The sequence below is a fragment of the Hemiscyllium ocellatum genome, chromosome 18, assembly GCF_020745735.1.
Source record: "Hemiscyllium ocellatum isolate sHemOce1 chromosome 18, sHemOce1.pat.X.cur, whole genome shotgun sequence".
NCBI classification, from domain to species: domain Eukaryota; kingdom Metazoa; phylum Chordata; class Chondrichthyes; order Orectolobiformes; family Hemiscylliidae; genus Hemiscyllium; species Hemiscyllium ocellatum.
Genome location: NC_083418.1, coordinates 18,489,608 through 18,513,595, shown reverse-complemented (window position 1 = coordinate 18,513,595; position 23,988 = coordinate 18,489,608). Strand labels below are relative to the sequence as shown.

At 41.7% G+C, this 23,988-nt stretch overlaps 1 protein-coding gene across 1 annotated transcript in view; it reads right to left on the bottom strand.

Annotated features, from left to right (window-relative positions):
* Positions 1 to 6,918: 6,918 nt before the first annotated feature.
* Positions 6,919 to 23,988, bottom strand: part of trim44 (tripartite motif containing 44) — a 121,961-nt gene continuing 104,891 nt past the window's right edge. Inside the window, exons 5-6 of the mRNA XM_060838719.1 lie at positions 11,706 to 11,807; positions 6,919 to 9,336 (exon numbers count right to left, since the gene is read on the bottom strand). Of these exons, the coding sequence (XP_060694702.1) occupies positions 11,723 to 11,807 (85 nt within the window). The 3' untranslated portion in view covers positions 6,919 to 9,336; positions 11,706 to 11,722. The remainder of the gene's footprint in view (positions 9,337 to 11,705; positions 11,808 to 23,988) is intronic.

The window sequence follows — 23,988 nt, the reverse complement described above, 5'->3', positions numbered from 1 at the left end:
AGTCAGTTGCCAGAGTCGGGAATTGAACCCGGGTCTCAGGCGCTGTGAGGCAGCAGTGCTAACCACTGTGCCACCGTGCCGCCCACAGATATCAAGAATCTCAATATCTTTATCCAATGTTCCTTAATATTATCAGCCTTACCCTTCTTTCTTTTTTTTTATAGATATTTTTATTGGGAATTTAACATTTTGACAAATTTACAAAAATAAGCAGAATTTTCAAGCACAAACATTAATATAAAAATAGATCTTAAATATATAATCATCAAAATTCAACTAATCCACAATCATCCAGAGTGTATAGTTGAGTCGCTTACATCCTTCAAATAAGAGAAAATGTTCTCTAATACACTCATAACAGTATGATAAAAAGGAAATTATTTCCAAACAATAAGAACAAAAAAAAATTAAACATGTTTGAATGGAGATCTTCCCCCTTGTTCTCAGGGGGCCTTACTACCTTTCCAACGTTCCACCATATCCTCTCCCAAACAGTGTCCCACCCTCAACCCGGGCGCTCCTTAATAGGATTTAGATATAATACCGAGCTAGAGTTAACAGTGAGCTCCGCACCCCCACCCCTCCCCACCCATACCTGAGTATATCTGCTAGCATCAATGCCACGTACAAACACACATAACTATAAAATTACAACTCCAACAGATTACAGTTAAGTATAATAACATAGCAAGGAAGACAACCCCGCTCCCAGAGGCAAAAGTAAAGTAGAATAAAGTATCCATTTCTCCCCACGGAGTGTGGGAGAGGCAAGCCAACATAAATTGTCTCTTACGATTTATTTAACAGAGTCTAAAAGTTTCTTGGCCTCTTCCGATGATCTAAAATTATACTCGGATCCTTCGTGGGTAAAGCATAACGTCGCTGGGTAGCGTAAGGTGTATTGAATATTTAAGTTCCTTAAACATTTCTTCACCTCATCAAATGCCTTCCTTCTTCGTGCCAAAGCCGGGGAGAAGTCCTGAAATAACATAATCTTGGATCCTTCATGAATCATAGCTTTAGGATCCTTTCCAAGCTTTCTGGAGGCATCCAGGAGTATCTGCCTCTCCCTATAACTCTGCAGCCGGAACAGGACCGGGCGTGGGCGCTGGTTTGGGCCAGATCCGCGTACTGCGACCCGGTAGGCCCACTCCACCCTTACCCGGTCAGTTTCAGCCCCCAGGTTTAAAAGCTGGGGCAGCCATCGCTCCAGAAATACTACTAACTGTTCTTTCCCTTCTTGTTCAGGGAGGCCCAGAAGACAGATATTCTTTCTCCGATTTCTATTATCCAGGTCATCCATGTAAATTTCAAAGGCCCGGACTCTCTGCTCCAGAGCTCGCACCTGTTCTGCAGCTGTTTGTGCTGCAGCCTCGGAGGTCGTGGCCTTTAGCTCCGCCCCCTTCACTCGGCCCTGCAGTTCCTCGAGAGCCTGGCTGTGCTTCTGTAACTTTTCTTCGAATGCATTCCATCTCTGTCTGGATTCTGCGATGAAATTGACGAGTGTCGTTTCCAGCCTGGCAATCATCTCTTCAAGGCCTGTTTTTACATCAGCTGCAGCCGGAGGAGTCTTTGTTTTCCGAGAGCTGCGGGGTCCCTTTGATTTACTCATTATCCACTCAGTATTAGACTGTTTAAATATAATATTCAGCAGCTAATTAAGATTAAAGAAATTTTTTGGGTGGTTTGGCAAGTGTGGTGGGGGCAGGAAACCCACTTTTCCCAGGTTTTGGGAAGGGCTCTGTAGACTCAGACTTGCTGAGTCGCCGCCATCTTGGATCTCTACCCTTCTTTCTAATAAGAACAAAATGCCACTGAGCTCTCTTTATCACATTCCTGATTGCCTCCCACCGGTCAGACTTTTACCTGCAACAGTCAACTCCAATCAACTTCTGCTAATTCTTGACTCATACCATTAAAATTTGCCTGACTCCAATTAAAGCCTTTAACTTTCATGAGGGGGCTTATCCTTTTCCACAACCATTTTGAAACTCATAGAATTATGATCATTAGACCCAAAATGTTCCCCCACTTTTACTTCAGTCACCTGCCCTGCCTTATTCCCAAAAGGAGGTCTAGATTTGCTTCTTCTATAGTAGGAACATCCACATATTGATAAAGACAGTTTTCTTGAACACACTTGACAAATTCTTCACCCTCCAAAGCCTAAACATTATGGTAGCCCCAACCAATATTTAGAAAATTAAAACCCCCATTACTACAAGCTTATTGTGCTTACATATATCTAAGAGATAGTGAGGACTGTAGATGCTAGAAAGTCAGAGTTGATAAAATGTGGAGCTGGACCTGCTGTGCTTTTTCCAGCTCCACGTTTTATCGACACTACATATATCTGAAATCTTCCTATGTATTTGTTTCTCAATTTCTGTCTGAATATTGGATGACCTATTGTACAATCCCATCAAAGTGATCTTTCCTTTCTTATTTATTATTGCTACCCATATATTTTTACTGGATGATGTTTCAGAAATATCTTCCCCTAGTTATAGCAGTAATGTATTCCTTTCTTGCCTCCTTTTGTATCCTTCCTATAGCATCTAAAAAGTGGAACATTGAGCTGCCAATCTTGTCCATCTCTCAGCCAAGTTTCTGTACTAGCTATGACATCCCAATCCCATATTCTTAAACATGCCCTGAGTTTATCAGCCTTACCTATAAGACTGCTTGCACTGAAATAAATGTAATTTATTCTTCAGAGTTACTCTGACTCTCTCGTCTTTCTTTTCTAACAAATGTGCTCTTCTTACATTCAAAACCTTTCCCATCAAACTCTCTGTTTACACTGCTACTTAGAACTCCTCCACTTCACCTGTCTACCAGCGTAAGTCTCCCTTACTGGAATGAGCATATTTTCCAGCCACAATATTGGTCCCTTTCCAGTTTAGGTTAGACCCACACCTTTTGAACAGTCTTTTCTATCTCAAAAGACATTCCAATTGCTCAAAAACCTGCATCCCTGAACAATACAACCAGCTCTTCAGCTGTTGATTTATCTTAGTTAACCTGTTGTTCCTTCCTTTGTTTGAGTTTGGCATTGAGTACACCAGAAATTACTACTTCTAAGTTTTTATTTTTAATCTTCTACCTAACCTCTTAAATTTACTCTTTGCTGTTTTAGTCTTTTCCCTTAAAATGTCACTCCTACCAATGTGTACAATAATTTCTGGCTTCTCAACCTCACCTTTAAAAATATGCTTGAAACGTTTAGAGACATCCTTAATCCTAGCACCAGGAAAGCCTCAAACCATCCTAAACATATGCTCACTGCCACAGAATCTCCTGTCTATGCCCCTGACAGGAGACCCCTACAACAATAATTCTATTAAACCTTGTCAAATGCTGCCGAACATAAGAATCATTCCAAATGTCCAATAACTAAATGCCCCTTCTATTTTCCTCAGAGAGATTATCACCTTCTACAGTTCCAAATACTGAATATCTATTTGATAAAGGAATAGCCACTAGAGACTTTTGAACTACCTTCTTACCTTACCCGACAGTTACCCATCTATCTGATTCTGCTGTGTCATAAACTTTCTAAATCTACTAGCCCTTTCACTCTGTACCTCATATATAGCCTTAAGTAAATTAAGCCTGAAAAAGGGACTTTCACAATACCTCACATACAAGATAAACTATTCAATGTTTGAGTAAAGGTCAGTGCATTAAATACAGGAGCTAGGAAGTCATATTGCGGCTGGACAGGACATCGGTCAGGTCACTTTTGGAATATCACGTGCAATTCTGGTCTCCTTCCAAGGATGTTGTGAAACTCAAAAGGGTTCAGAAAAGATTTACGAGAACCTTGGCAGGGTTGGAGGATTTGAGCAATAGGGAGAGGCTGGAACGTCGGAGGCTGAGGGGTGATCTTTTAGATGCTTATAAAATCATGAGGGGCATGGATAGGGTAAATAGACAAGGTCTTTTCCCTGAGGTGGAGGAGTCCAGAACTCGAGGGCAGAGGTTTAGGGTGAGAGGGGAAAGATATAAAAGAGACCTAAGGAGCAACACTTTCACACAGAGGGTGGTACGTGTACGGAATGAGCTGTCAGAGGAAGTGGTGGAGGCTGGTACAATTACAACATTTAAAAAGCATCTGGATGGGCATATGAATAGGAAGGGTTTAGAGGGCCCAGTTATAACGGGCCAAGTGCTGGCAAATGGGATTAGATTAGGTTAGGATATCTGGTCAGCATGGACAAGCTGGACTGAAGGGTCTGTTTCCGTGCTGTACATCACTACAACCCTATTTGTAGCTCCAGTGCCGGTTGCCTTAGTTGTGGGTATGTTCACTGAGCTGGGAAGTTGATTTGTTGATGTTTTGTCCCCTGTCTGGGTGACAGCTTCAGTCCTGTGGAGCCTCCTGTGAGGTGCTGCTGTACTGTGTCCTCTGGAATTTATTTGGTTCCGTTCTTGCTGCTTCCAGTTGTTTGTTAAAGAGGTTGGTGTATTGGATCTAAGTCAACACATTTATTGATGGAGTACACGGATGAGTATAAACATAGTTTACAAGACCGCACGAAACACAATGTAGAACAGACAACCAGCAATTTGCATCCATGAACATCAACTAGCCACTAAACGCCACGACCAGCTATCCCTAATGGCTACACACAGAGATTACAATGACCAAACATTCGACTGGAACAACACAACGATAATAGGACAAGCCAAAGAGAGGATAGCCAGACCAGAGAATTTCCACGGACTTCATCATTAAGCAGATAGACCTGGACCCAACATACTGGTTATTACAATGAACAATCAGAAGCAGCGAGAACGGAACCAAATAAATTCCAGAGGACACAGTACAGCAGTACTTCACAGGAGGCTCCAAAAGCTGTCACCTCGACAGGGGACAAAATGTCAGCAAATCAACTTCCCAGCTCAGTGAACATACCTACAACTACGGCAAAATAAACTACCTTTCAATACCTCCAGAGAATAATGTTAAAATGAAAAAAAAATTAAATATATCTCAAACATATAAAGCTTAATTAAAATCAATTAACTGATTAACTGGATAAAAAAAAAGACTCCTCTTCAATAAATTCCTCAAAGGAAAATAATCTTCTCCAAAGCTAACCACGTGTAGGACTCCCCAGAATGAAAACACAACTCCTTATTTAAAAAAAACACTTTGCAGAAGTCAGTTTTTTTTTAAAAAGCCATGTTAAAACAATTCTCAGAAAAGAAGATATATGTTTTAAACTTCTGAATTTAGAATTCACAGTAGATGCTGAAAAGCTCGTTTTAAAAAAAGTCCATTTGAAATAAAATAGCTTGATTTTTGTTTGCTTGTTTTTGAATGGTTAATGAAACAAAATGAATAAAAATCTTATCATAGTGATTATGATTTACTAATATAACTTATATAACAAAACTATAATAAGTCTTTAACTAAGCCTGCAATCCCAGGAGCAGCTGCAAGATCCACACTGCCTCACTATCCCAACTGAGTCAGTAACTAGCGGCACAGATGGTTTGCAGAGTTTGTGGTGTCAGGTATTGGGGTGAATGAAGATAGATGTTGGAGGATTTGCAATAGTGGGAGAGAACGAGGTTTGGTGGGAGGTGGGTACAGTATTAGAGGTAGAGTGGAAGCTGGAGAAGGTCATTGACGTATATCCTTGACTGCTGGCCATTTCTCCAGATGGCTGAGACTGCACTGACCTGGGTGGCAACCTCAGACCAGGCTGGGTATGATCATGGCCTCCCCTGCTGGTCCTGGAGGGGAGGGGAGTTGGTGGTGAATTTCCCAGCTGCACCACTCCTCCAGCGGGACCTTCAGGTCACTGCATGCAAAGTGGAGCACAGACCTCCTCTTCTGCAGTGTCTGGGGCAAATGTCAGGAACACTGACTGCTGAGTTGTTCCGGGAAGGGTGCTCCGTTGGAAATTGGAGGGGACACCATCAGGGCAGGGTACGTAATTAATGTGACAATTTTGGTAAAATCCAGTCAGAGAACTCGCTAGGCTTCACCCCGGATAGCCTTCCAAAAAATTCTTGACACAACTTGCACTTAATTAAAACAAAATGTAAGACTTAACCCAAAGTTTCCTGACTGTTAAGTTACAAGTTTAAGTTTGTTTCACTGTGAATGTAAAATGATGGGGCTCATTTCTTAAACTTTTTCCTCACCTCTTAGTTAAAAAAATATTTTCCCCTATAAAGTTGCTGGAGCTATAAGCCAATGACACCATCTTGAGGCCAAGGCAGCACCTGGGAGATCTGCAAACTGTCTCACCTTAACTAATCAGCCTTAGGGATGGAGAAACAAAGAGAGGAAACACTGAGGAGGGAAGTATAAAGGGGGTGAGTTCAATGCCAAATTATGCACAGGAAGAGGAAGAAGGAGAGGCAGAGAAAAAGCTGGACTGAGAGAAATATACAAGATAGCTTGGAAAATAGCATTTAAATAAAATTCGATATTCTTAATAACACTAATTTACTAGCAGAATACAAAATTCACAAGTTTATATTGTCATTTTGTTAAAAGGATATTGATACTATTAATGGATACCACTGCCTGTGGTGAGTTGCATGGACAATTAATATGCAATTGCAGTGACTCCATAACAACAACAGAGAGGTCAGGTACAAGCAGCAGTTTTCACAAAGATAATGGAGGATGAATTCTGCAACATGTGGTGATTTACAATTCATTCTTCTTTGCCACAAGTTGCTCACCAATTTGCACATTATTAACTAAGTGCATTATCCAGAAATTGTTAGGTCTGTTATCAAATTCTGGCCCATTGTAATTTTTAATCCATTTTCATAAACGTCAATATTACATTTTATAGTGACTAGCCAGGATGATGCGGAGGAGAACATAGAATTAAGTCATAAGATCTCCAATGCCCATTTGGAATAAATTAACAATACACCTGTAAGTTATATAAAAACTTTTTATTACAGATACGAACAAAAATCGCATATGTTCTGAGTAGAATGCTCAGAGATCTATTCTATAGCATAGTTATTTACACTTTTTCCAATGGTTCAAACCTCTGTCAAGCAGCCTGTTACATGGAACTATCCCTTTACCCATTTCGAGGGCACTACTGAGCTCTATACTCTTAGCAAGTTGCATTAATTCATGGTAGAGGAGTAATAGGCAAGTGCATGTTGAACAAAGACTCTATTACACTGGCTGCTTACAAGTCTCAAAGAGCAAAAAACAAATTGAAAGGGCTGTGATTGATGGCCACACACTGGCCCCTGGAGAAAGTGATGGTGATCTGTTTGAGTACAATTATAAGGGACTACTGCAATGAGGTCGAAGCAGCATATATTTCATACATGTATAAAATAAAGTTCTGCTGCCTCACAGACTGCTCTGCTACATATTATTCAATGATAAATCAGAGGAGATAGGGCGTTTGGACCAATCAAGTGAGAATGACTAGACTATGACTGGCACTGCTCCTACCTTGCAGTCAATATGGCTGATCTAATCAAGTGAACTATGCTGTATCTTTAAGGAAAACCTGAAGAAAAGATCCTTCATTCCCCATCCCTCTGAGTGATGCCTCCAGCAACGCAGTTACGACCCAGCGAATATCTTCAGTAGTTTGACTAGTTCTCAGGTAAAGGAGAAATACGTTATGTCAAAATCGGAACGAGTCTCAGAGAAATATCTTAAAGTGCTTTCTACATAGGGACGTTGATTTCTGAGTGAAATTGCATCAATTACTTATCAGAAATCTCCAAAATACATTTGCATTGAGTTCAAGAGAATTGATGGCTCTTTTGAAAGGTATGAGTCTTGTCAAAGTCATCCCCAATGTGCAACTCAAAGTGGATTTCTTTTGTTGGACAATCGGAGTTTTCCGAACTGTGGGAAGCTCCTATTTTGGAGTTATGAGCTCTGATTTTGTAATGGCTACTGTTGAGCTTCAGCTGAGGTCTAACAGCTGGGTGGCCCCTTTAAGTCATCAAACTATTTCAAAGGCAGGCATGACCGAATTGACCAATCTTTAAGGCCTGATTCCTGCTCTAAAGATGCCAGTGAAAATGCAATTAATCAAAAATCTCTTTAAAATGGGAGAGTGGGAAGATGTTAATTTTGTCTGCATCTCCCCAATGCCCTCTATCCCCATGGTTGTATCACAGTTAACAAGCCCTCCCGTCCTATTTTACAGCTCCACCCACCCCAACCTTTCCACTCTTACAGCTTTGATTGAGTGGTCAATTTTGAATCCTCAAAACACAATCATCAACTAAAGAATTTTGGGAAGCAATGCCTTAAATGGAGGTAAATCGACAGTGTGTGAATGTGGCAAAAGAACAAAATGGTTCAAAGGTCCAGATCGTTTATGAGGAAATGGCTACACATCACAAGGATTAAGAGCCTGGGGAAGGTCTTGGATTTGCACAACCTAGTATTTGAGACTGCCACATCTGAATGTATTTTCAAAAGTTTCATCACATCAGGAATTCCCTTCCTCAGGGCACTGTGGGTGTACCTATAGGGACCTGGACTGCAGATCACCACCAGCTTCTCATGGGCAATTAAGGAACACCCATGTCCCAAGTAAATAATAATTTAAAAAACCCCAAGTTCCTTCATCCAGGCCCACTCCTCATTAGTAATCTAATAAATCAATCTACATGACTCAGCCTTCCCAATCCACTAGGAAAGTGAACATGCTCTCTGAAACCTGCCTGGTTCATTTCATCATTGGCCCTTCAGATTTTTTCATCTGTCGCAGAGATTAATCTTCAATTCCAGGTTTAGACTTTATCATCATCTAATACAGATGTCTCAAGCCTAATGGAATGAAATAATAAGTGATGGGTATATTAATGAAGAGTTAATTGAGTGTGAATTGGTTGTGTAAATATGGGAAGTTAGTAATCAGTGAGGCGAGTGTTTATGGAGTGTGGCTAATTGAAATAAAGCTCTCATTAAAAGTGTGGCCCTGGACTCTGTTTAAATCTCAGATCAGTGTATAACAGTCTTGTCTATAAATTGAACACATCCCAGTTAGTAGCAGGATAAGAGTATGAAGAATATCTGTGGTGAGGTCGTTTGGATTGTCATTTACAGACTGGCTCTCCATTCAGGTTTCAACTCTGTAAATAATTATTATCTCTTGCTGCTGGTGCCTGGGCTGTCCTCGATTTCCAGCTCAGAGATACTGATGTCCAGTGATTAAAAACATTGCTTATACAATCAGAAACTTCAAATTTCAATCGTCATCAGGTCAACATGTTGATTGTATAAACACTGATCGAATCCTATGTCAGAATCAAGCACTTCAGTTTGGAAAAGTGGTGAAACCAGTTAGAAAAAAAAATCACGAATACCTGGAAGAGAATCAAAAGGAGAGAGACGATTATTGTTATTAACTAATAAAGCATTGCCAAGTCTGTATGATCGAAGTTCCACTACTCTTCCTGGAAGTCAAAATTTCCTCTCAGTTGGTTCCCTCTAGATCCAATGTGGGAATGATGAAAAAAACACAACCATTCAACCATTCACCATGGTGTGAGGATAGACTTGTCACACCTGTGCAGGAACAGGCGAAGGGGAAGACTGTCACACCCATGCAGGGGATTGCGAATGCGCAGACAGTCACACTGTGAAGGGACAGGCGCATGGGGAGACTGTCGCTACAGTGCAGGGACAGGCAAATGGGGATTGTGTCACACCCGTGCAAGCACAGGCGAATGGGAAGACTGTCACACCCGTGCAGGGACAGGCGATTGGGCAGACAGTCGTACCCTTGCAGGGATGGCGAATGGGGAGCCTGTCACACCCGTGCAGGGACAGGCGAGTGGGAAGACTGTCACACCCGTGCAGGTGCAGGCGAGTGGCCAGACTGTCACACCAGTGCAGGGACAGGCGAGTGGGCAGACTGTCACACCCGTGCAGGGACAGGCAAATGGGGAGACTGTCCCACTGTGCAGGGACAGGTGAATAGGGAGACTGTCACACTGTGTAGGGACAGGTGAGGGGGCAGACGGTCATACCCCTGCAGGGATGGCCAATGGGGAGTCTGTCACACCCGGGCAGGGACAGGCGAGTGGGCAGTCACACTGTGAAGGGACAGGCGCATGGGGAGACTGTCATACCCGTGCAGGGATATGCGAATGGGGAGACTGTCACACCGTGCAGTGACAGGCGAAAGGGACTGTCACACCTCTGCAGGAACAGGCAAGTGGACAGACTGTCACGCCCGTGCAGGGACAGGCGAATGGGCAGACAGTCACACCTGTGCAGGGACAGGTGAGGGGGAGACTGTCACACCGTGCAGGGACAGGAAAGGGGGGCGTTTGTGGGGCACCCACAAATGTGGAATAGGAAAGGATGTCACACCCTTACACCAATGGAGGTCCTCAGTTGTTGAAGTGAAGACTGATTTGAATAATTAATATAGGCTTTGAACCAATTCACTTTCAGTCATTATCCCTGGATCAGGTCAAGGGAAGGAGCACTTATCATGAGATTCAAATGAATCACTACTCCTCATAAATGTAAAAAACAAAAGTTGTGGAAAAGGTGTAAAAGTGGTGCCAATCTACTGTTGGCTTAATGCATCAATTCTGAATTGAACGGATAATTGAAACAAGAAAGGTAGCATGGCATTGGGACATACAGCTCATTCTAAGGTAGGTTTTCTTTGTTGTTTTCTGTCTTTGCCTCTTAAAGGGAGACTTTATTTCCTTGAAACATTTTCTGTAAGAATGTTTGTTCAGGTGCTGTAAAAAAATCACTTCAGTATATACGAGTAGTCTGAGATTACGTAAGGTGAAAGTGAAATCAGCTCAGTAATTATTACTCTTGTGTTAGGTAGGTTCTTATGGAACTGAAGATCCAAATGGAACAGTTAATGCTGCCACAAAGGGTTTCCGCAATTTAGCATTCTGGAAGCAAATGCACGCTGTTCAGGGTGAAAGGCAATGGGAGGCAACCACACCACTTGTAAGGTTGTGTGAACCCTGCATATTGTTAATCACACTTGATTACTTCAGCTATTTGACTGGTTACTAAAAGTTGCTATTCTGCAAGTTATTTTAGAAAATAGTGTTAAGTAACCGTACCAGTTTAAAACCTCAGAATCTGGTTATTGCTATAACTACTACTCAATATCCATTAGCATTGATTTATACAGAGATACAGCAAAGCCTGTGGAGCCTATGCTACTCATTTTGTTGATTACCTTAAATCATTAATGACTCACAACCTCAAATATAAGATAACTCTGCTAACACTTATGCATACATACTAAACAATATTAATTGTAAAATTAAGATTTGTAACCAAATAATGTGCAACCTGTGTTCTGACTTTTTCTTGACCATTGACAAAAAGCAGGTAATTAACTCATTCAGGGGCTTAATAATTGGCTGCTGGTAAATTCATTTCGATCCAACTGGACAGTGTAAAAGAGCTGTATGACTCTTTCTTCAAGATAGCAAAATCATTAAAAAAACATTCAGTTTCATTTACATTGCTCCATCTCTTTGAAATTTTAAATACCATGGTCTTTTTGAAAAGGTATCAACGTTCCTGTTGCTATGAGATCAGAATCTTACATTTAACTAGTTCAAGATGAATTTATGGATGCAATGAAAATGTGCAGACTACAACATCCATTGTCCAAACATCCAATCTTAACCAAGTTCAAATTGTAACTCTCTGCATTAATGAATGAATTGTGGTGTCAGCTTACCTCCATTGTTGCGTACTTCACCAAGGTCCATTAGCACTGGGAGCATCACTAAAACTGCCACCTCTCCCTGGAGGAGGGGAATCATCTCTGTGGGAGTTTTCCCTTTGGAACCAAAGAACAGAAATGTAATTTTAAACAAATACACAACAGCTGAGAGTTTCTCACTTTGCTGCTCTAACCTGGGTGCAAAAAACAGAATAAATTTCCTTTATAGTGTACTTCCAGCAAAGGTTTGGCTAAAGAACAGGAAATTCCAGGTTTTCCAGTTTTATTGGATATACCTAGAGTAATATCTTTTAAAGGAGGTCCGTGTAGGTTTACTATGGACATCGGAGAATTTTTTAACAAGGCTTTCTTGAAATCAGATAACTTGCGATAACTGTTTGCTATGCTGGAGACTCTGCTGGGGCTATTTAGACCTGTGACTACATTGGAGAAGGCTCTTATCTTATCTAGGCCAATTGGAACAACGTCCCCTCTAAGAACAAGCTGAGCTGGAGAAATGCTGACCTAAACAAACTGCTCAGCTCATCTCTCATTTCTGAAAAGAAAACCTTCTACATCAGTTCATTCAATCGCTCTTTCAAAAGAACATCTCACCATTGTAGCTCCTGAGTAAGTTGTGTCCAGAAGATTTCAGAAACAATGATGCATAATGAGTCACTTGATTATATATGCCAGAACATCAGAGCAACAGCCCTGGATCATCCTTTGCTTTATCCTTTTGTGTTCAAGTACAACCCATAGCCTCAGTGTTTTTCTTGAGTCAGAAAACCAATCCTTGCGGAGAAATCTATATTTTTGCTCTTTCCCTAGAGATTGTGTGTGTGTGTATGTGAGTGTGAGTGCGTGTGTGTGTGTGTGTGTGTGTGTGTGTGAGAGAGAGAGAGAGAGAGAGAGTGTGTGTGTGTGTGTGTCTTTGGGATATTTGTATTTCTTAATTACTGACTGTGTATGTTAACCAATTATAGTATTGTTATTTAAAACATTCTGTTTGATAATAAGCCTGTAGTTGTGTTAATTAAGAAACCTAACAGATCTCTACTTCAAACCAGAGATATTTGATTGGTCACCCTGGTAACTGAAAAAAATAAATGGGAACTGAGAGTTGTGGGACTGCATTCTTCCTCAGCCTTGATTGTTACGTGGTGAGCAATCAGAGACTGGCAGCTTCTGGGTCTTAAAGGCCTACTGGGCATTACAGTGGTTAGCACTGCTGCCTCACAGTGCCAGAGACCTGGGTTGACCCCATCCTCAGGTGACTGTATGGAGTTTCCACTTTTGCCCTGTGTCTGCGTGGGTTTCCTCCAGGTGCTCCGACTTCCTCCCACAGTCCAATGATGTGCAGGATGGATGATTTGGCCATGGTAAATTGCCCATAGGTCCAGGGATGTGGAGGCTCAGTGGATTATCCATGTGAAATGCAGGATATGGGGATGAGGTGGTGGTCTGGGTGGGATGCTCTTCAGAGTCGGTGTGGATGCAATGGGCCAATTACCCTGCTTCCACACAGTAGGGATCCTGTGACTGTACTCTTTGGGGATAGAATGATAAGGAAGTGTGTATTGTTATTAAGCTTCTCATGAGGTGAGATGAGTGTGGGGGTGGAGAGAGGCCTCAAGGAGCTGGAGGCAACAGTAGCAGCAGCTTTGCCCCATCCCATGAAGGAATAAAGAAAAATGTTTATTCAAAGTAGTTTTCTCAGCTTTGTAGTACAGTGAGTGTGCTGAAACAACGCTTCACTTCTCTGGCACAAGGTCAAAATATGGTGACTTGCTGATGATAAGGCTGTTTTAGCATTTCCATAAAGAAGGAAAGTGAGTTGAATGTGTCTATATTTGTCAATTCTCCAGTTCTGGATATTGGAAAGTGAACCTTGTACATTGGCTCCCCACAATAATATCATTCAACTGTCTCCCTCATCCTGCAGACTGATTAGGAGACCAGCAGTTAATGATTCTATTGCTTGTTTCCAGTTAATAGATTTGACAAAGAGAACACAAGCAGCCAAGATACAGATGGCACTTGTGTATCACAAGGCCAAACATATATCTTCTATTGAAAGCGCCAAATATTTCAAAATCTGTTCACTTGTAGATGACGATGTGACAACAACATCTAGACTCAGGACAAACTGGCTCTCACTGGGTCTCCAGGGGAATCACTTGTATAAAACAAAACCATTGGTGACACTTCAGACACATCAATAAGGATCCTCCTAACAGCAGGAAGCTGCATATGTAGATAATAATAATTTTAATGTATTAAAATGAATACTCCTGCATTTAATCATCTGAACATGAAAATCAATATCTTCCATGTGTTGAATCATAGAATCCCTTCAGTGGAGGCAGATCCCATTTGGCTGATTGGGTCTCCACCAATCCTCTGAAGAGAATCCCATCCTTTCACCAAAACCCCATATTTACTACAGTTAACCCACCTAGACTGCACATCCTTGCGGGTCAGTTTAGCACGGCTAATCCACCTAATCTTTGGATTGTGAGAGGAAACTGGAGCAACCAGAAGAAACGCACACAAATACGGAGAGAATGTGCAAACTCCACATGACAGTCATCCAAGGCTGGAATTGAACTTGGGTCGCTGGCACTGAGACACAATAGTGCTAATCACTGTGCTGCCCAGTATTCTGATGAATATTTTGAAAGAAAAATCATGTTCAATGTTTGGCCATTTTAATTTATAGAAGTACAGGCAAATTAAAGTCTAATTAATTTTTTAAACTGGATTATAAATTGGTCTATATCATGAGCTCTGTTACATTAAATTTTTAAAATTTTATTGCAAATGTACGTATTTTGGCATATTATGCATATTTTATGCAAAAGTTGAGTATAGGAAAATGTATAATTCAGTAAGTGTAATGTTGTGCATGCAATGCATTTAACAATCATCAAATATTTCTTTAAAAATGTTTAAATTTCATTTGGAGAAAGATTGGCAGCTGAGCGCAATATACAGAAAAGAAACCAAAGGCAGCCTTGGGGCCTTGAAGATCTACTCTCCGTAACAAAGTCATCAAGTAGCAGAAAGAGTCAATAACTCAATTTTAACCAGCTTCTCTGAGCAGCAATTGAAAGGCAAATGCAGAGTAATAGCTTATTAACTTGGTTTCATTTCAATTCTAATCCAGTGCAAATGTGCAGATATTACGCTGGAGTCAGCCAAAGAAATCAGGGGTTTAACAGTTGGTAACTGGCTTAAGGATACTGCAACTTGTGAAAATCCCAATACTTCAGCGGTCTCTTCGTGAGATACCAATAAACGCTTGCTTTCACCAAGAAATCAGCTGTCATCCAACAAAATGGCAGGAGTTGGTATGTCTGGTTTCTTAGTGGCAAATCCACTGATGGCAGGTGATGACTGACAGTACCAGTGTCATTGTACCAGTCATCCAGAGACTGGTAATGTTCTCGGACCCATGTTTGAATCCGACCACGGCAGATAGTGAAACGCGAACTTCAAAAACAATCTGGAATTAATAGTCTGATGATAAAAATGGAAATATTGTCGACTGTTGGGAAGTTCCATCTGGTTCACTAATGTCCTTCACAGGGAATGAAACTGGCCTACAGCAACATGGCTGACTCTTAACTGCCCTCTGAAAGTGAGACAATCAGTTGCATCTATCACTTGAAAAAAAGAATGAAATCAGTTGAATGACCTATCACTGACTAAGATACCGAGAAAAACAAGGGCTGAAACAGCCCTGTTGACTTTGCAAAGTTCTTCTTATTAACTTCTGGGGGCCAGTGCACAAAATGGGAGAGCTGTCTCACAGACTAGTCAAGCAATAGCCTGACATTGTCTGTTAGGTATGATTCCATATGTATGACTGTGTCCCAGATACCATCCCTGGATGTGTCTTATCCCATTGGCAGTGCAGACGCAGCAGAGGTGGAAACTCAGTGGTATACAGTTGAGAGTGAGTTGCCCTGGGAGCCTCCACATTGACTCCTGACTGCATGAAGTCTCCTGGCACAAGGTCAACATGGCCAAGGATACCTCATGCTGATCACTATATACTGCCACTATAATGGTCGATGATTCAACTCTTCTCCATGCTGAACATCCCTTAGAGTAAGCACTGATGGCAGTAAGGGTGCAGAATGTATTCAACAAGAGTGACTTGGTAGCAGAACTACTGATCGAGCTATCAGATCCTAAAGGACTTAATTGTTACACTGGGTCTGTGGCAGGTGGGAGGGAACCAAGAAGAGGGAAAAACATATTTGATCACATCCTCACCAATTTGCCTGCTGCAGATATTTCTGGCCATAATGGTATTGGTAAGAGTGCTCACCACACAGTCCTTGTTTGAGACAAAGACAAAGTCCCACCCTTTATCTTGAGAATACCTTATTTCATGTTGCGTGGCACTATCACTGTGCTAGATGAGACAGATTTCAAACCAATCTAGTAACTCCAGACTGAGCATCCATGAGGCGCTGTGGGCCAACAGCAGCAGAATTGTGCTCCAACACAATTTGTAACCTCATGGCCCAGCGTATCCTTAAGCTAGGGGATCAACTCTGGTTCAATGGAGAGTGCCGGAGGGCATGCGACGAACACATCAGGCAGACCTGAAAATGAGGTGTCAACCTGGTGAAGCTACTAAACAGGACTACTTTCACGGCAAACAGCATAACCAGCAAGTGATAGTACAAGAGATAAGTTTGTTGACCTACATTTGTAATCACGGTGTCATGTCTTTCTCCACATCTGTTGCAATTGGACCAATACTTCAACTTGGCTGAGAGAGACTTTTGGGCGTTGTGTAAGGATTTGGAAATACACATGTCTATCTTGCTTCATTGAAACTCCTGATGTGCACAGGAACAATTCAGCATCAACCCGCAACCCTGGCATATATGCTGCCTTTCTCTGTGCCCCCTGTCATTCCACTTGTTACCTCCTTCCGTGCTCTCTGGGAGCTGGGTGTGTCCCCCTGAGCACAGTGTCCTTGCTGCATCATTACAATGAGTTGCTGGGGCAGCCCAAGGGCAGCAGTGAAGGACCGAAGCATCCTGTGAATGGGTCAGAGATGTGTTGTCAGGGTTCTCAAGAGGCTGGCACTTACTGGAAGCTGTGGATATGGGGAGCAGGTGGCTGTTGGCTCCAATCAAACAACTTACTGTGAAAATATGCCTATGTATCTCTTTGTCCACCAATGTTTCTCCATGAATTTGTCCTGAGGGAAGGATCAATAAACTTTCATCCAAGTCAATGATGAGTAATAAAAGAATATACCCCCATTCTTTACCTCTAACTTGCATCTCCCACCTAAAATGTTCCCTCCAATTCTGCACACTTTCATTTTTATTAACAATCTGGAACTGTATTAGATGCTTTCAAGAAGCCACTACAGGTAAAACTCATTGACAGTTTCCAGCTACATGCTAGTGATCACCTTAATAAATTTACAAACCAAAAGAACTGCGAATGTTAGAAATCAGAAGCAAAAACAGAAATTGCTGGAAAAGCTCAGCAGGTCTGGCAAAATGTGTGGAGAGAAATCAGAGTTACCGTTTTGGGTCTAGTAACCCTTCCTCAGTTCTGTTTTTGTTACCGCAATAAATTTGACTAGATTAGTCCTTCATAGTCTATCCTTCAAATATTCTTACTGACCCTTTCTATTCAGCTATTATTTTTCCAATGTTCAATCCCTTTGTCTGCACTGACAGATTCATATTTTCTCCAAACAAAATGTAAAACCATTGAGTCTATTTTTTCTCCTCCCTCAGGCAAATAGAACGTTGGTCTTCCTTTCAAAAGGAATGGAGTATTAAAGTAGGGAGGTTCTGTTAAAACTATACAAAGAACTAATCTGATCATAGCTATAACACTGCGAGCAGTTTTGCTTATCTAAAAAAAAGACAATGGATATAGAATCATAGCACCTCTACATATGGAAACAGGCCATTAGGCCCAACAAATCCACACTGACCCTCCAAAGAATATCCCACCTAGATCCATTCCCCTACCCTATTGGTTGACTAATGCATCTAACCTACACATCCCTGGACACTACGGGCAATTTAGTATGGCTAATTCACCTAACCTGCACGTCTTTGGACAGTGGAAGGAAACCCACGCAAACACATACAGTCCAAAGAAGATTCACTCGACTGACACCAGGCATGGAAGAATAGTCTTACGAGAAGAAGTTGAATAGATTGGACTTGTACTCATTGGAATTTAGAAGAATTAAAGGTAACTTAATTGAAACATAAGATTCCTAGGGAACTTGATAGGGTAGATGTGAAGTGGTCATTTCACCTTGTGGGAAAGTCTAGGATAGGAGGACATAATCTCACAATATTGAGTCGCACATTTAAGACAGAGGTGAAGAGGAATTTTTTCTCTCCGTTAATCCGTGGAATTCTTTATCACAGAGGGTTTTAAAGGCTGGATCATTAGAATATTCAAGGCCGAGATCGACAGGGAATCAAGAATTATCGGGAAAAGGTAGGAAAGTGGAGTTGAGGATTATCAAATCAGCCATGATCTAATTGAATGGTGAAGCAAACTTGATGGGCTGAATAGTATATTTCTGTTCCTATGTCTTATGGCCATCTAACCTGTCCAAATTCCTCGGCAGCCTCTTTGCATTCTCCTCATCACTTACCTTCCTGTCTAATTTTGTACTGTCAGCAAATTTCAATGTTCTACACTCAACTTCCATTTCTAAACCCTCGATATAGATTATAAATACCTGAGGCCCAGATACTAGTACCCTGCTATTCATGGCCTGCCAACTCAAAAATGTCCTGTTCAATTCTTCTCTTTCTGTCCATTAACTACTCCTCAATTCATTCCATTTATTAGCCCAAGTGCTAATTTACTGTCATAAGATCTTGTGTAGCATCTTACTAAATGCTTTTCGAATACACAAATGCACTGCATCATGCTGTTTCCCCTTAACCATCGAGTTACATCCTCAACAGACTTAGAGTCATAGAGTAATACAGCATAGAAACAGTCCCTTTGGTCCAACCAGTCTACACTGAACATAATCCCAAACAAAACTAATCCCACCTGCCTGCCTCCTGACTGGGAGACCTCAGTCAATTGGACTGGGAACAGCATCTCCAATGCCATCACACTGAGCACGCCGCCCCCCCCCCCGGGTTGTGTGCTCAGTCCACTGCTGTTCACTCTGTTGACACACGACTGTGCAATGATGTACAGCTCAAATCACATCATCAAGTTCACTGATGATATGGCTTTAGTGGGCCTTATTAGCATGAATGACTAGTCAGCATACAGAGAGGAGGTGTAGCGGCTAATGGACTGGTGCAGAGCCAGTCTCTTTCATCTTGTCCACATTCAGAGATAGTTGTCGGGAGTGACCACTCTCTGCTGGACATCGATGGCTCCCCCATGGAGATTGTGAAGAGCACCAAATTTCTTGGCGTCCACCTTGCAGAGAATCTCCCCTGGTCCCTCAACACCAGCTCCATAACCAAGAAAGCCCAACAGCATCTCTACTTTCTGTGTAGGTTGAGGAAAGCCCATCTCCCATCCCCCATCCTCACTACATTCTACAGAGAGTTCATTGAGAGTACCCTGAGCAGCTGCATCACTGCCTGGTTCAGGAGTTGCATAAACTTGGATTGTAAGACCCTTAAACAGATAGCGAGTATAGCTGAGGAGATCATCGGGGTCTCTCTTCCCTCCATTACAGACATTTCCACCACATGCTGCATCCGAAAGGCTAAGAGCATGTGGATCACCTCATAAACCCCTCACTCAGACTTATCTCCCTCCTGCCATCTGGCAGAAGATACTGGAGTATTCCATCTCTCATGGCCAGACTGTGCAACAGTTTCTTCCCCAAAGTCATTAGGCTCCTTAACACAGTATGATTGGACTCGTTCCCATCTGATATTCTTTGCATGACTTCAAATTATTGTTAGAAAATGTCTACTATTTATCGTTCTTCTATTACATTGTAACTTGCATGTTTTGCACTTCTTATGCACTTTATGCCATGTTCGAGTGTGTAGTTTATGCTGCCCATGTAATACCCTCGGTGCCTGAAGGAACACTGTCTCGCTTTTACTGTACCAGTATATGGTACAAATAACAAATAAAAAATTATTGATGAAGGGCTTATGCCCGAAACGTCGAATTTCCTGTTCCTTGGATGCTGCCTGACCTGCTGCGCTTTTCCAGCAACACATTTTCAGCTCTGATCTCCAGCATCTGTAGACCTCTTTCTCCTTGAAAATAAATAAAAAGTTATTCTACTCTCTACTCTGCTCCTGGTCAATATCCCTTGAAACCTTTCCTATTCACTACCACCTGATGAAGGAGCGAAGCTCTGAAAGCTAGTGTGCTTCCAATTAAACCTGTTGGGCTATAACCTGGTGTTGTGTGATTTTTAACTTTGTACAACCCAGTCCAACACTGGCATCTCCAAATCATGTTTCCTATTCATGTAATTATCTAAGTGCCTTTTAAACTTTGTAACTCTGCCCAAGTCCACTGCTTCCTGAGGAAGTTCAACCCACACGCGAACCACACTCTGTGTAAAAAAATTTGCTCATGTCTTTCTTAAATTTGTCTCCTTCACCTTAAAAATACTCCCTTCCCGCCCCCACCAGTCTTGAAATCCTCCATTACAGGAGCTATGTTTCTAACTTTGCGTCCTGTACGATAATTCAGTGCACTGGTGCCTCAAGATTTGCTCTTTTCAGGTTTTTTGTGAAACGTCTGTGGAAAAGTGTATGCTGGAGATTTACATTAGTTACTTTTTCTGCTTGTAGTTTTTTTAAGCATTGCTTTTAGAAGATGAGCTTTTGTATTGTCAGGTCAGTCACATTCACATTTCAATCTGATAACTGCACCTCTTTACAGTCACTAAACCCATAGCTTTGCTTTTATATGACACTGTAAAATGTTGTAATGAGGTCAGCTAGGTGGACCTCATAGAATAGGAGTTCCTTGACTGAGCAGTTAATCTGACTGACAGATAAAACATGAGTGTCAGACATCCTGTTCATCTGGAGAGGTAGGTCTGAGGGAGCTGGATCAATGTCAAGGACTTCCCACAAGTAAATAAAGTGTGACTTGGTGATGGGATACCGGCCTCTGCAGAGTTATTTCAGTGGCAACAAAAACAAAACAAGCTCTTGAAGAAAGTCTTGTTTAAAAAAAAAGACTTGTGAACAAGTATCTTTCTTCCATAAATTCAGGTTAACTCTGCTTAATCATCTTATGATTTTCTGTGTGTCCAATTATCACTAACAGATTCCAATACTTTGTTTTCTATTGATGTTAACCCATCTGGCCTCTCGCCCCTCTTTGTTCCCTTCCTCCTTTTTAAATAGCCAGGTTATGTTTACAACCATTCAATCCTTGGGAACTGTTCTAAAATTTAGGAAATTGTGCATACTTTGTTATCTTTATTTCTACTTATCACGTGTTCACTACCTGATCAACTTACTACACTCCGTTATTTTATTGTAGTTGTGCATTTTATTCATGTTGCTACTCCTCTCAGATTCACTCTTCTTCATAGGTCCCAGAAATTTAGTTCCCACTCTAGCCAGTTTGTCATTAAGTGTCTTAGTGGTCATTATTTCATATCCTTTAAGGTAGATGCATATTCTGATTTACTGCAAAATGTATTTTCTTCCAAGACTGTATACAAAGGCATGCCAATAGTATCCTGTGGTGCCTGACAGGAACTGCGTATGTCAGTATTGTCCTGATTAGATTATGACATTGCTTAATAGCTTGGTGATGCATATTAATTGTTTTTGGCAACTGTGCATGATTGGTGATTGTGTTTTGAGACACGTACATGTGTTAGTAATCAGCAACATTGGTGAGGAACATGACAAGGGATGATGAGTAGCAGTCTAATTGGGATAAGTGGAAAAAAAAGGATGGAACTCTGTCTTAGGATGGTTGATTTATTTTCTGGGCATGGAGAGGCTCAGGTTTAAATGAGTTCACCCGAGACAATTCATCTTCATTTACTAACACGTGATGTGATTTACACTTGAGAGGAATGTCACCTTCATGGGCTGCAAACGTATCCACAAGAATGTGAAAACGAAAACACTCATGGGCTATAACTTGTGACACAGTAATAGTTTCACTTATACATATTCCTCGTACAGATGGACCTGGGTACCATCCAGCCACAACCCATATGCCTTGTTTCGAGCTTTCAGAGCAACAAATCAAATAGTGGTCTTGGTGGTGCAGTGAGTTAACACCATTGCAAAACTCAGTTCAAAATTAAAAATCACACAAAACCAGGTTATAGTCCAACAGGTTTAATTGGAAGCACACTAGCTTTCGGAGTGATGCTCCTTACAGCTACCTGATGAAGGAGCGGTGCTCTGAAAGCTAGTGATTCCAATTAAACTTGTTGGACTATAACCTAGTGTTGTGTGATTTTTAACTTTGTACACCCCAGTCCAACACCGGCATCTCCAAATCATTTCAAAATGATAGTGTAGTATGATGGATTTTTTGAGACAACGTTTTTTTTCAGGCTCCACATTTCAGCCAGGACACCCTGATCAAGGGTCCCCAGAAACATGGAGCTGTTCCCATTCTGACAGTTATTTTGTAACACCGAACTGTCAGAGGAAGGCAATTCATGTCCCCTCTCAACAGGAGCTGCCGTATTCAGACCGTTAAAGGTCTTGATGTCTAAGTACATAATGTTAGTGTGACATTAGAGGTACTGGGAGAGTAAGGAGGGATGGGTGCCAGTTAAGTAGGATGCCAGTTGGGTACGTACGAGTTAAATGGGCTGCCAAATGGATAGGAGTGTAAGTTGCCAGGTAGGCAGGTTGTTGGGTGCCAGGTAAATAGGGGTTCACCTGAGTATGGTGCCATCTAATGAAGAATAATCTTTTAGAAGAGATTTGACTGCAGATTGGTCCACAGGCAACTGGCAGACGACAGGGAGAGGACATACCCATGGCTGCAAACTATAGGCCAGCAAATCCATGAACAAGTGGCTAGGTCCATCTATGAAGAATGATCATGTTTGTCAGATATTTGAGATCCTCTGTCTTTGATGGAACCATGCGCAGTACGGAGTGGACCTGACCTTAGCAATCCAACTGACTGAGAGTTGACCTATTAAGTAGAGTCAGAAAATAGGGAAATGTTACAGAGTAGCAGAAAAATCTCTTACCGTCTGGATCAGAGTGTTTACGTTACGATAATATGTGTTAATGAAGATGGTTTAGGGCCAGCGATTATTCGAGAAAATACGGTATTTTATCAGCCTTTCAGAGGTGCCACATATGAAAAAATAAAACATGACAGGACCATGAATCTTTCCCATTTTCAGCACTAAAGCATTTCACGCTTCAGCGCATACGACACCATCTCCATGGTAACGGTATAATTTACAGCAAGCAATTACCTGCGGAATCTCCAGAGTAGTTGCTGTAACACAGCGGAAGATAGTTAATCCCTGCCAACCCCCCAGAAGTGGGTTAAAGACTCCAAAAAAAAACGTGATTTAATTATATTCATATCTGCTGCAATTTCAAAAGCAAACATTCTTTTATCCTCTCTGTTCCCCTCTGAAGGCTCTGATACTTATGGTACCATGAATGTAGACCACCCTAAGGGAATCTGGGCTTAGTGATCATTCTGTAGCTGTTTTGAGACAATGACAGCCATCCAAACTTGGAGGGTCTCCTCAGCCAGATCTCCACTGCCTACATCCCCACTGGCTCAAAGTCCTGAAATTCCCTATCAAGCAATAATGGGTAATGCTTTCATGGGCTGTAATGATTAGGGATGACAGCTCATGATTGGGATCTAAATGGCAACAAGTGACAAGCACACAATGTCAGCTTGGCCTGTGATGCCCACGTGCTGAAAAGTGATGATTTTCAAAAAAAAACAGTATGCTTGCCTGTATGGCTCACTAGTTCGAGATCAGGACCATGTGAATCTTCCTCATCCTAACCCACTCATTGTGGCCAGTCCCTGCCATTCTGCCTGAGACCCTGCTAACTAAATCCAGGAGATGGATTGAAACTGGGAGATACAGGCCAGCTCCTCATTGTAATGAAAGCAAAATAATGTAGATGTTGGAAATCTGAAATAAACAGAAACCGCTGGAGAGAGTCAACACGTCTGGTGCAACTGTTTGGAGATAGAGAAAAACAGAGCTAATGTTTCAAGTCTGGTGTAATTCCTCTTTGCTACTCTCACTGGCTCATCTCACTCTGATCTCAGCAGCAGTGGTTGGTGGTGGCATGCCTCACCCTGA